The 14,266-nt window shown below is 35.1% G+C and overlaps 1 protein-coding gene across 1 annotated transcript; it reads left to right on the forward strand.

Annotated features, from left to right (window-relative positions):
• The first annotated feature begins 3,477 nt into the window (after positions 1 to 3,477).
• LOC145051561 (uncharacterized) lies at positions 3,478 to 4,667 on the forward strand. The gene is made up of 3 exons (XM_078999476.1): positions 3,478 to 3,556; positions 3,659 to 3,944; positions 4,402 to 4,667. The coding sequence occupies exons 1-3, from the start codon at positions 3,493 to 3,495 to the stop codon at positions 4,445 to 4,447; spliced, it is 396 nt and encodes a 131-aa protein (XP_078855602.1). The 5' UTR covers positions 3,478 to 3,492; the 3' UTR covers positions 4,448 to 4,667.
• Positions 4,668 to 14,266: the final 9,599 nt, after the last annotated feature.

The following is a 14,266-nucleotide window of genomic DNA, read 5'->3' on the forward strand; positions in this document are numbered from 1 at the left end:
TTTAATTTCACTTACTGCTTAAGATTGGGAGGAAGAAGCAACGGCTGAAGGAGAAGCAATGGAGGAAACAAACAAGATCTTTCTCCCTTTCACCGTTTGGAAAAAAGATGGAACTTTCCATATCTTCAATATTTATAAACTAGAACCAGGGATATAATTGTCAATCTATGTTTATTTCTCGTTAAATAAACTGTAACAACCCGAAAGCCAGGTTAGTTTTATGACCCTTCTATTTTGGAGAATTGACAAATTAGTCCCTTAAAGATTGAAAGGTGGATTTGGTGAGTATGCTGGGCGTACTGGGGGTACGTCGCGCGTACTCGCGCGCTTATTTTGTACGCGGGTCCATCCGGGTACCCTGGGCGTACCCAAGGTTACGCCGAGCGTAACCGGCCCAGATGCAAAACCCTAATTCCTGGCCTTGCACTATAAAAGGAACATGTAGTCCTTTGCCCTAGCCACCATACACCCTTAAGTGAGTCCTTGGAGAGCTGAGATTCGTGCTTTGGCTTGTGTGTGTGTTTTTGAGCTTGAATTTGTCATTTCAAGGTGAAGAAGGAGAAAAAGGAGCCATTGTTGGAGCTAGAAGTTGAAGAACAAGTGTAGATCCGAGCTCTACAGTGGTTGGAGATCCTTTCTGAGATATAAAGCTCAAAGCTTTCCTTGTTCTGCATAATTTTTCTTATTAGACCATTTTTAGGGTTTTTGGTTCAAAGTTTGAGACTTTATGTGCAAAGAGTCTCCATAAGCTTAGATCTGACCTTTTCTAGTGTAATATGTGTTGAGGAGTCATAAAAATCTAGTCTTGTACGTGGATCTTGTGTCATGCATGAGTTATAGCCTCATTATGGAAAGAGGAAAGGTGTTTTGAGCACAAAATGACCCTTACATCCATGCAAAGGCTTAAAGGTTTCAACTTTATGGATTAAGACACATTAGAGGAGTCAGATCTGAAGTTTGGATGCAAGTCTTAGCCGATTAAGACCTGAATGTGTTGGATAAAGAAACTGGGCATTACGCTGGGCGTAATCCCAGTACGCGCCACGTAGAGGGTCGCGTACCCCGTTTCTAGAAAGCAAGGGTATGCCCCGCGTACTGCTTGCTGTTGACTTTTAGGGTTTTAGTCAACATGTGGATTTTTGGGTCAGGGAGGGGTAAAATGGTCTTTTACCCTTCTGTGGAATTTTAGAAAGGAAAATAGTATAGCCTTGAAAGCCGTTAATGATTTGGAATAATTATTTGATGTGATTAGGCGAGGCTAGGTTGTTGTTGCGAGATTTAGAGATTTCGAGCACGTGAGACACTAGACATCATACGAGGTGAGTCTTCTCACTATACTGTACCTGGAAGGGTACCTATGTGTGACCGGAAGGTCTGGTATGTTATGAGATATATGCATCGTATGAGTTGTCTGTTGCGTATGCGCTATGTATGTGATTTGTATGCCATGTTGATATGGGCCGGTAGGCATTATGATGTGGACCGGAAGGTCAGAGAGTTATGGACCGGAAGGTCGACATGGGTAAGACCGGAAGGTTTACCGGGTTGGGACGGAAGTCCCCTGAGACACATGGACCGGAAGGTCATGGCATGGAAGGGCGTATGTGTGTAAGTGGTATATTGGGGAACTCACTAAGCATTTATGCTTACAGCTGTTGTGTTATGTGTTTTAGGTACTAGCGAGGACCGTGGGAAGGCACCGGCATGACTCGTACACACACCCGCAGGCGGATTTGGATTTAGTTAATCTTGGGATTTGACATGTTTTGTATCATGACTATGTTACATTGGATTTTTTTATGGTTGGTTTGGAATGAAATCATGTTTTAAAGAAATGAAAATTTTGTTTTGAAAATTACGTTGTTACATAAACATTTAATTAAGAAAATCTCATACTAATTATGAAATTTTTTTGTCTATTGTTATTTGTAGTTAGTATTTTGTTAGATTGCAATATATAGTTGCATTTAACTTTATAGGTGCAAATATTAATTGATAGAGGTAAAAATCAAATACCTGGAATAGGTTATATAACTAGTAGTGATTTTTGCAAGTATAGAAGTTGCTAATGCGTGAATATCGATGTTGACAATGATTTTGTAAACCACCCCTCAAAATCAGCAGGATGTTCTGAAAACACCCACAATAATAAAAAGACAAATTTTCACAATTGGTCCCTGTGATTTACAAAATATCGCACTTTGAGGACTTCCTAGAAAAAAGTCATGCCATTGGTCCTGATGGTTTAGGGTTCAGTTCATTGCACGCTCGGTCCTTGACCCTAACCCCGTCACTTTTGTACCATTAGTGCAGGGGTATTTTTGTCTTTTCATTTATCATCATTTTCAGATTAAAAAAATCAAAATAAAATAAATAGCCAACCCAACTTTTCAGTCCCCTTCCTTTTCCCTACCAGGTTCGTCTCCCTCAATCTGACCCAACCTTCATCCTCTTAATCACAGATACCGGTGAGGGGCGGCAGTGGTGCTCCATCATAATCATAGACTCCAGTGGAACCATGTGAACATTGTCGGCGATCACCACTGAACTCGTTCAATCCGTTTCTTCCCGTCCCAACCGTTTCCTCTCCAAAGATCTGACGACCAACTAACATAAAAAAGCGACACATACAGTTTTGGGGTTGTGATTTTGGAGATTATGTGTGGGAGAAAAGCTTTGGATTTGACTTGTTCAGATACGCATGGTTTCGTGATTACTGATTGGGCATGGTCGCTTATAAAAGAAGGAAAATTAGGGCACGTTTTGGATCCTTCATTGTTGGGAGAATGTAAAAATTCAGAGACTATGAACCCTAAAGGGATAATGGAGAGATTTGTGCTTGTGGGAATTTTATGGTGGCTTTAAGGCCTACGATTATGGATGTATTGAAGATGTTGGAAGGAGATGTTGAAGTACCGGTGATTCCTGATAGGCCGACGCCTCTTAGCCACCCTACTTTCACTGGAGATGGAAAATATTTTAGTATTTTGCCGGTGTTGAGTGGGCTGCAATTGCAGGCCACCGACATGCTCAGGTAGGTCGATAAACAATAAAACAAATGTTTAGAATTATAAATTTGATTAATTTTAAATCATGAATTTGAGAAATTTGGAAGGAGTCGAGCATTAGATGTGACAAAAAGGGCTACGTAAACATGGAAATTGTTTTGTATTTTAGGAGTTTAATTATTTATTTTTTTTGGGGGGGGGGTGTCATGATTGGTTGAACTTTTTGTTGTTTTGGTAGACATAAATGAAAAGACAAAAATAACCCTATACTAACGATAAAAAGTGACGGGGTTAGGTCAAGGACCAATCGCGCAATGAACTGAAACCATAAGGACCAGTGGCGTGACTTTTTGCTAGGAAGTCCTCAAAGTGCGATATTTTGTAAACCATAGGGACCAATTGTGAAATTTTGTCATAATAAAATACCAATAAAATTTTAGAAAATATTTACGTCCATTCATCATCATCTTCGATCGTATTCATCATGAGCTACACCAATCAAAGCCAGCCTCCTGACGCCGCTACCGGACCTCCTCCACCACCACAAGGTTCCGTTTTTTGTTTAGAATTTGTGGGATTTGGATTTCTTTTATCTTTTTTATAAAGATAAATATAGGAAATAATGATATATCATTGATATTGTATTATAGGTTATCCGTCGGAAGGACAAACTAAAGAGATATACCCATCACAAGGATACGTATATCAAGGATATCCGCCACAAGGATACCCACCACAAGGATACCCACCGCAAGGGTATTCACCTCACGGGTACCCATCCCATGGGTACCCTCCACAAGGGTACCCACAACAAGGATATCCACATCATGGATACCCTCCACAGGGATATTCACAACATGGGTATCCACAACAGTATGCCTTCCATTATGTTCCTCCTCATCATCCCCCGCAAGGCAGCGGTTTCGCGGAAGGCTGGTAATTGATTATTAGTTCTATTTATCTTTCTTAGATCTATTTTAAGAATTTAGAAATGTGAGTTATAAAAAGATATTACATCAAAGTAAATGTGAATAATTTCACAAAAACTGATACTACAAGTCTTGCAAATTATGCATGAATTTAGAATGGAGAAACTATGTCTTGATCCTCCATTGACCCAACCAACAAGATTTATGTTTTTGTTAACATTTACTTGTGGTTTCGTTGGTTGTACACTTTTTGTGCCTATTTTTTTGTTGAATCGGTTGAAAATCGTTTAAAAGGTATTTGAAAGCATATAACTTCTTAAATAAGTTTGTTTATAAATAAGATTATATTAATTGTAGTAATGTATTTTATGTAATCAAATTTATCACAATAATACTTTACTTACCTTATGTACATGCTTTGTGAATATAATATTGTTGTTAATGATGTTGTTATTCTTGTGCAGTTTGGCTGCCCTATGTTGTTGTTGTCTTTTGGATGCATGCTTTTGAAAAAGCTCACGAGTTGCAGAATTCTTTACCTTTTGATTTTGTTGTAGGAAATAACTCGGACTTACAAATAAAAACATATATTGGTTTTCTTTAAAATGTTCGTTTAGGTCGGTAGATTTTGAGAGATCATTCATTTATATGGTTTATATGAAACGATGTTTACGGAACCCTAGTAGTCTTTTATGCTAGTGTATGGTTTATCTTATTTTTTTGCAACATGAAGGTCAATTGTGAGTAAGGCAGATCCTAATCAAGATTTTACCATGACACACACATGATTAACATGATATAGAATAAAAAGTTAATTGAAAAAGTACAATCTCAGTAGATATTAGAGACATATTACATTATATAATAGTTATTTATGAGGGTTCCATTTTTAGAACCATTCATTAGATCTACATTCGTAATATTGACAATCCTTATTCGTCTACGACACAAATTAGACAGACGCTCAAAATATCATCACAAATTAGGCTAGCTTCAATAATCAATAGATGAAAGAAAGCTCAAGATCGTTCATTGTTTCTATAATCACTATAATTAAGTCGGATACATCATTCAAGTTAGGAAATTTTCAATCTTGCCAATTGAAAATGTAAAGACTTGCATGAAAATATAAAGGCCAAGTCAACATCATGGTTAACCAAGTCGGTCATCATTGACCACAAGTTGAATTTTTGGATAAACACCTGGAAGCTTCTAAAATCCTTTGTAAAATGTGTTGATTTGAGGAAAAAGGAGTTGCGACTAGGGTTTTACCTTGTCAAATATATGTTACATGTGGTGAGTCGTGATAGAGTCGTCACCATCACATCACACATTTTTTTCAGTCTCCTATGATCTTTGTGACAAAAATAAAGCCCTCATGGAGCTGTATTCAACATCTCAAAATAGAGATCTCTTATCTTCTCTTTTCTCTCTATACTTCTCCATTCTTCAAGATAGTGAGTATTTGCTTTGCGATTATTGGTTCTTCCACAAATGTTGGAACGAATAATAATCTACAGCTAGTGTGACTTAAAAACCTTTAAGTACTAAAGTTCTCCCATGCAATTTTACTATTTATTAATCTATGACTTTTAGGTTGGCTTGAGTTTTATATCTCGTATTTTAATTTGTCCGATAACGAGACAATTTTCTTCTACCTTTCTTATCATAAAATTTGATTGCGAATGATCAATCTTTTCTATAAAAAACTTTGTAACGGAATAATAATAATTGGATTTAGTATTTGCATCAATTCAATATATAATCATCAATATTAATGTGTGGCTTGTTCGCGTAACGATTCAATAGTAGTTCATTATACTTATCATCTGGTTTTTGTTTTTCATGTATGAAACACAACAATCTTAAAAGTTTTTATTGTAATTAAAATCTCATATAAATTGATACTAAAATCTCTCCAACCAACTTCATACCCATGAATCATAAATTTCTCAATGGTAGGAACTATACCTCTTGGGTTGACAAAGTAAAGTTTTTGCATGTTGGTTTTTTTATGGACCCTAAATTACCCCTAGTCCATCTGATCTAGTGCCGAAAGCATAAACAAGAGCCATAGCTAAAAACAATATATGGTACATAAATGATGAAGTCTCTACGTAAAGAACAGAGGTTTTATGCCCTGGTTACATAAAGAATTCATATCTAACTACCTTTTTCCCTGGTTACATAAAGAATTCATATCTAACTACCTTTTATGATTTGTACTTGGCGGTCACAAATCCTAAAGAACTCTAAAAAGCGTTGGAACTCAAGTACAAGGCATATAAGGAAGGTACTAATAAGTACCTTGTGTCAAAGTACTTAGAGTTATAAATGGTCAAAGAAAGATTAATCTTGGAGAAGGTTCATGAGCTTCATGTCGTAGTTAACAAGGTTGACCATGCTTTCCATCTCTCTCTACCAGAGCTCTTTAAGGTTGGTGTAATTATCGCAAAGTTGATACCATCTTGAAAGACTTATCCAATAGGATGATGAAAAAGTATGAGGATTACTCCTTGGATGATTAATTGAAGCACCTCTAAATTAAGGGTAAAATATGATGGGTTTTATAGGTTACAAAACTATACGTTTGAGAAATTTCACCTAACACTTACGGAACATGCAACCTAAAGGATTTATACATAACACTTTGAATGTAACATACAATGACCAACAAACTAACATGAACCCTACTTGAAACCCTAGTATAATCAAAACACAAGAATTAGGGTTACATCTCTTTGATTTGTCGTAGTAAACAAATCATTTCAATTCCTTATAGTTGTTGGTATTGGAAAGCTTAGCACCAAAAGGATGATGCCTCTAATGGCTCACACCCAGACCCTATAACTAGAAGATGGGTGAGGAGAGAGGAAGAGAGTAAATTTTTGTTCTCAACCCTTTATGAAGTGAGAGTAACAAAATTTGATGCCCAAGGGAAGGTATTTATAGCTAGGGGATCTCCAGGATAAACTCTTATTTGAATAATAAAATATGTAGATTTTATCTATTCAAGGCAGTTATCCTTATCAGCTCCAAGGGGCTTCCTGAAACCCTAAAAATCCCACAAAAACTATACACCATATAGATCCATTTAGAATTGTCTTTCCTTACTCAACTATGAACAATTACAATCCAACCCTTACACCTTTAATTAATTTCAATTAATCTCAAATTAATTCCAAATTAATTATGATTAATAATTAGTCAATTTTAATTGATTTCATATTAATTTATAAATCATATAAATTAACAAATCAATTATTTATCAATTGATCTCATATTAATTTATTAATCACATAATAAATTAACAAGTCAACCATCTATTTCCAATTAATATATTAATCATATAATGTATATTAACAAATCATTTATTATAATTTATTAATCATATAATAAACTAATAAATTTATCCTCTCTCTACAAATGTCATTCTAATCAATTTCTAGTCATCAGGGTAACCCAAAAAGGACTTTGTTTCTAATTACAAGAATATATCAATTTAGTTATGAGCTTAGACACATTAACCCAACAGTCTCTCACTTAGATAAGTCTATAACTACAATTGCAAGTATAATTTTGAACCAAATATCAAAATGTGTTTTCCAAAACCACCGTAGAACTCTGATTCAAATCAAACATTGACCCTAAGATAAGTGATCAGTCATTCCTTTATTCTACAAGCTATCATATGAACAGAGCCATGGATTAAATGATCAATCTCATGTTCACTTATTTTGTTTTCTGACTTCTCGATTTGTGATCAAATTTAGACTACAAAATTGAATACATTAATTTAGTCCGGACTACCCTAGTTCTTATAGATCAACTCAAATCACCTGAATGGCCCATGGATATCGCCTTTTCTATTAAGGCAAAAGGAAAGAATAAACTTTAACTGTATAATCTTTCATTTTACTCACCAAATCATGCATGAAATTACCCTTTATAACACCCAGTTACGAGATACATTGGAGTAAACCAACGCACAACTAGTTTGCAAAATCTGACTTATATATCTCTGTTTGAAGAATAGAAAATATTATCGTCTTAGAATTACTTTTGATTGAATCCGTGAAGATTTAGATTGAATCCGTGAAGATCTAAGCGTGGTTTTATCAAATACTCAAATTCCTATTTCCAATTACTCATGAACATTGTAGCAATTCGTATGCAATGTCCAATCCCTATGGGCAATCTACAAATCAATTCATGGTAGTCTTAATTCACTACTTACTTCCAAAAGTATGAACGAATTTGGAATTTTGAATAATATTAAAATAACTCAGGGAAGTAAAAACATGCAGAGTGAAACACAATAATAAATTATTTAACTATGGTAGCATACACATTGAATATAAATAATTCCCTATTATTTAATCGCCATAACAATTACGAATTTATTCATTGTATAATGTTTCAAGTAGTCATGCCATGTTATACACAAGAATACTGTGCCTCTCGACTGTCCTTCATTTATGAACAGATTTACTAGACATTATTCCAATGATGCTCATTTCACAATTCCAAATACTTATCATTATATAAGATGTAGTGGAATTTCATATTTACATACATTTTCTTTCTGTGATATGGAGGTGATAAAGTCACAGAAACCGAGCCTTCGATATTATAGAGTGTTCCACTGAAATTTGTTACCCATAATAATTACATGGTTATGAAGTCTCAAATTCAATGTACTTTTGTTGAACACTTCTCTTGCATCAAAGTTTCAAACTCACATGTAGATTTTGATCCTTTGATATTATCGAGTGTTCCACTGAAATTTGTTACTCAAAACAATTCCATGGTTATGAAGTCTCAAATTCAAGGTACACTCCTTGAACACTTCTCTTGTATTAAAGTATCCAATTCACATGTAGATTCTACAAGCATCTCCCATTATGGAAACATTTCCATATTCTCATATGACCATCAATTATGACCAAGAATCATCTCAATCCAAAACATGTCACTATGGTCCTTCCTAAATAATTTCAAATCTCTAACTGTCCATAAGCTACCAGTCTTCGGTAAAACTTCAAAATGTTCTTGACATTTTTTTAACAACTTTAGTCACATGAAATTCTAATCATTTTCACACAATGCTAAAAGCATTTGAAAATTAGAATAATCAAATATTATAGTGTAACATACACGTTTTGAAATCGTGTTTTAAGTAAATAATATTATGAAATATTATGTGAATTTGAATGTTGAGTTCTAACAGATAGTTTTTACTAGAATTGAAGTAAAACTATGCTTAGAATCATTCAGAAAGTATTGGAAGTCTTATGAGATTCCAATTAAAAGCCAAATAGTGAAATATAGCGAAAATATAAAATTTGGAATAAGTTAAAATTTTATTATTGAAAGTTGTAGATAATCTCGTTAGAAACATTTAGGCGAAAACCTCATCGAAATCCGAGTTATAACGAAGAAGTTATGACCAAACGAAGATCCGTGATAAATCCGGAAAATACCTTGTCGCATAAAAATTTAGTTTTCGATAAACTAATTTTTAGCCATAGTAATGTAAATGAAAGTTGTAGAACTCGTGAAAATAATCAATTTTCATATAAAGACCGTTTGAATCTGACTTCGTATGAGGAAGTTATGATTTTTCGAAGTTTCAGCTTAGCAGTAGACAGCTAAAAACTCGAATTTTAGATCGAGTGATTTTTAGCCGACACAACCTAAACGAGAATTGAAGGTCTCGTCATTAGTAGTGCAACGATAAAAAGTCTGACGAAAACGGACGTCGAATGAAGAAGTTATGAATTTTTAACGGATTTTCCTGTCCCGGTCTGTTAAAAACAATAATATTAAAATTAAGTTCAAAATTAGCCGACGAAGTCTAAACGAAAGTTGTAGAGCATAATTCTAGCTTCGCGTGCATATAAAGAACGTCAAAAACGGAGCTCGTATTCGAAAGTTATGGATTTTAGAAGTTTTTGCACATTTTTCGAGAAAATTCGTATGAATAGTGAAATGTCACGTCACCCTCGCTCGGAGTTGGCCACGTGTCCGAAGCTGCTGCGTGGCAATGCCCGAGAAGCGACGCGTGTCGCACAGGAGTCCGAAGTCGTCACGTGGTTCTCGCATGCCTGCCTCGTGCCCTACTCGCGTGTCGCATGCTGATTCGACCGAGGGTGCGGTCCAATGGCTATCCGTCGCGCCTCGCATTGATCACCCTCGCATGCGCAACCCACGTGCGAGCCACCTGCTGTCCGAGCTGAAGACCCAGCCGATGACGCGCCTGAAGCTGATGACTCCTCGCATCCGAGCCTCGCTGGAGCCCTGCGAAGCTGCCATCTGGTCTGAACCTCGCAGCCACCTGTCTCCTTCCCTTCGCTTCGGATCCGAAGCTCAACCCTATATAAGGGGTGCGAGCCCTCTCGGCTAGTTTTAGAAATTTGGCATTTTCACCCCCTCTTTCAATATTTTTACGATCCCGACATCCCCCAAAGCCCCGGTACTGATTCTAAAGCCCGAAACACGCCCCGAGACTCCCGAGAATCCCGAAAAATTTATCTTTTCGGTTTCAAAGCTCTACCTTCGCAGAGTCCGGTTTTCAACGACGAAAGTCATATTTAGAGCCGAAGTACTGCCCAAATTAATATTTTAGCCCCCGGTTAATTACAGTGAGTTTAATATATAGAAATAATTGTATGTTATGTGTTATATGTGCTACGTGCTTTTCAGTGTTATTATTCCGGGTTATTTTTAATTGCTATTTTTAATAGCAAAGAAATACCTTTGACCATGTGATCAGTGAAAGGACTTAGATTCACGTTGGTACTGGTATGTAGCCTCTGGCCATGTGGAACATGTCTCCGTAAGAGAATGAATTCTATTCTATGGTAGTGGCAGAAGGTTAGATAGGGCTATAAGCCTGAAATTTACCGAAATGTTAATCCGAAGTTGTATATCTTATGTGCTGTTTGGGCCAAAGCTTTATTGATGTATATCAAGCACGGAAATTGTTATGTCTCATTGATTGTATATCTTTAAATCAAATCAATGATCGATATGAAATGTTTGTCACATGATTCACATATGCCTTTGTTGTTCCTTATTCCTCTTTGCTTATGCCCTATTAAAGTATATATATGGCATAACGTTATATTGTATCTATTATTGAACTCACTAAGCGTGTCCGCTTACCCTCTCGATGTTTAACAAATTGCAGGAGATAAACATCCAGTATAGTTATATACTGGTAGAAGATTCTTGAATAGTTTGAAACTATTGTATCGATGGAAGCTTATGAATAGTTTGAAACTATTGTATTTTGCACTCCCATATGTATAAAACTATAGAATCCTGGGAAGTTATGTAATATATAACACTTTAAAATAGTCGGTTTGTATCCAGTAGTTTGTAATCTCTTTATCAATGTAAAATATTGTTTTTATGAATATGCAAGTAGCATGTTTTGGAGTAACTATATTGTCGAGTATGAAAGTTTGGGTCTTTCATAAATATGAAAGTTAGGGTCTTTCATATAGCATATGTAATCGATCTTATATATGAAGCATAAGGGACTCGACTCATTATGTCTTACATAAAGACTTGATATATGTTCAATCTCTTGCTATAAAATTTCTTTATATCAAAACTCCTATGTTGAAACATTTCAACATGTTATTCGTGTATGTCTTTGACTAAGTTCTATTAAACCATACACTCTAAACCTTTATACTCGAAACAAAGTATGTGTGCCTTCTCCCTTGAGTCCAATATAGCAAAACAATTTCCAAACTTTCCAATTTCCAAACTAGAGACATTATTTCCTACTAATAGTATTGTCAGCATGCAATACCAACATAACAGTTATGCTCCCACTAGCTTTGATATGTACCTAGAAATCAACTAGACTCCTAAAAATCAATACCTTTTAACTTTCTTACGGAAGTGCAGATTTCTGTTACGCGATGCTTCAATAAGTCTCTAACTAGACTTCTTAAGCTTATACACCTTAGTTGAATTGTGTGTGTGTGCATTTAAACCTTTCAAGACTTGATAGATATATCTCTTGAAATTTCAAAAAATTCATTTCCATTCCTCACATTTCAAAATATGAAGAGGGATGTCATAATAATATTGTGAATTTGAGAATGCAATTAACATAACCAATATCCATATTGATCATATCTTTAGAATCTATCAGCGAAAGTATTTCCTCATAACCATATTTATGAATTATAATGAAACCTTTTTGCACTTAGATTTCAAGGTGCATACGTTCCTATCCATGTGAATCTACCAATTCCAACATACACGATTTAGGACAAACCAAATTCAAATTCAGTTTTCCTTCATGGACTGAACTTCACTATTTTTAATTTCTTGCCATCTGGCGGCTCAAGAGCCTACTAGTGCTTCCATGTTGTTAACAGCTCACCCATATTGATTAATGTACATGCACTGGCCAACCCGCGTTGCTTTTGCAGTTAAATGAAGAACATAGAACTCATAAGCATTTCCAACTCATCTGGAAGTGCACAAAAAAGAATATGTCGATTAAACACAACATGTTATCAACCTCAGGTTGTGTGCTAGTGATAACAAAAGGATCGTTGTTGGTGGACTCTTGCAAGATCAAGATCATCATTACTTTTACTGACTTCTTGACATATGAGTTTTCTCTCGAGGAACATTCCTTGACGAGCTAAAACAAATATTCAAAATTTCTTGCGGATTCCTGACAAGAAAACACTTCATAGAATAGGACTGAATTTTTATTTTGTTTCTCGATTCACGAAAAACATCACAACTCCGATTATATATGTGCTAGAGTAAGAAAACATTATTACTCCACATATTACAAGATGATATTAACCTCCTTAGCTTGAAATAATTTCAATATATGATTCGTAGTTAATAAAGCATGGATCTAAAACTTGATATGAAGAAAGTATGACTCATCTATGATTGAACCATTTCCAACAATGTTCGATCCCTCTTCTTAGTCATACAGTTGAACTAAGATGTTTTTGGAGGAATTAATTGTGATACAATTCCACAATTACTAAGATGATCATAAAACATGATATTGAAGTGTTCCACTTTCTTTTTCAGATTGGAGAATATTTTATATTTCTTCATAATGGATTCTTCTCTTCATTTTGCTACTCTTTGAACTTCTCCAAAAGTATTAGAATTCTGCTTAGTCTTATAAACAAAACCATATTTACTGAAGCATAAGTAAATCATGAAGAATAGAGTTATCATCTCTTGTGGTGGATCTGAAGAGTCCATATCAACATGTACTAGATCCATTAGTCATTCACTTTCATTACATAAACAAGTGAACAATGAATTAGTCACATTTTCCAATGAACAAGATTTTCATGCATCACACAATTCGAATTGCATGACTCCAAGTCTTTGTCCAATTGAAACTTGGTGAAGAGATTCCTTTTCACTTGGTCAAAATGACAATACCACAAGCACGTTCTAGAAGAATCAATATCCACTATTAACATTTCTATTATTAGAAACATAACCAACACTTTCATAAATACCATTGCAAGGAAATATATATAAGGCAACTTAATAAACTAAAAAATTCATTTTATTGATAAAAAGAAAGTTGAACTTGTCCTTAGAATGCATAAAATGAAAAGACTATATTTCTAGACATATCCAAGAGTAATACCAATCTATTAAAGCTATCCTAACTCTTTAGTAGTAGCTCCAAATTCTGACCATCGAACCATGTGACAAAAGTCTATTTCCCACGATTAGATTTAGTTCACTTTGTTTAAGTTTCTTTCTTTTACATCATGAAATACCATCAAAATGTGATCATCACATTTTGTGTTAATAGTCTAAGAATAGGAACTTATGGAGTTAGATATTGGATGTACCTGAAGTAGAGTCACATGAATTGACTTTACCACTTTCAAGATCATTCAGATATTTTAGGCAACTTTGCTTCCAATGTCCCTTCAAATGGAAATAGAAACAAATAGACTCATTGGGTTCAAGATGTGGAATGATCTCAGAACAATCCTTTATCTTTACCATATGATCAAACGGTTTGACCTTGGTTGATCTCTTTCCATTGGGAAGAGAAGTCTTTTCTAGATTACCAATGTTACCATTGTCAATGTCCATGGAATGCTTCTTGTTAAATTCTACAAGAATTTCTTCTCCAATTGTTTTGTTGAGCATTCCTGCTTCAGCAACCATCAGCATATGGTTCATATCAATTAGGGTCACATCGAGATTCCTCATATGAAAGTTCTTAACAAACTGACCATATGACTTAGGAAGTGAAAGAGGAACCAAATCATTGGTTTGATCCTTTGGGAATACGAA

The sequence above is a fragment of the Lactuca serriola genome, chromosome 5 (genome assembly GCF_051521515.1).
Source record: "Lactuca serriola cultivar US96UC23 chromosome 5, Lser_US96UC23_V15, whole genome shotgun sequence".
Taxonomy (NCBI): Eukaryota; Viridiplantae; Streptophyta; class Magnoliopsida; order Asterales; family Asteraceae; genus Lactuca; species Lactuca serriola.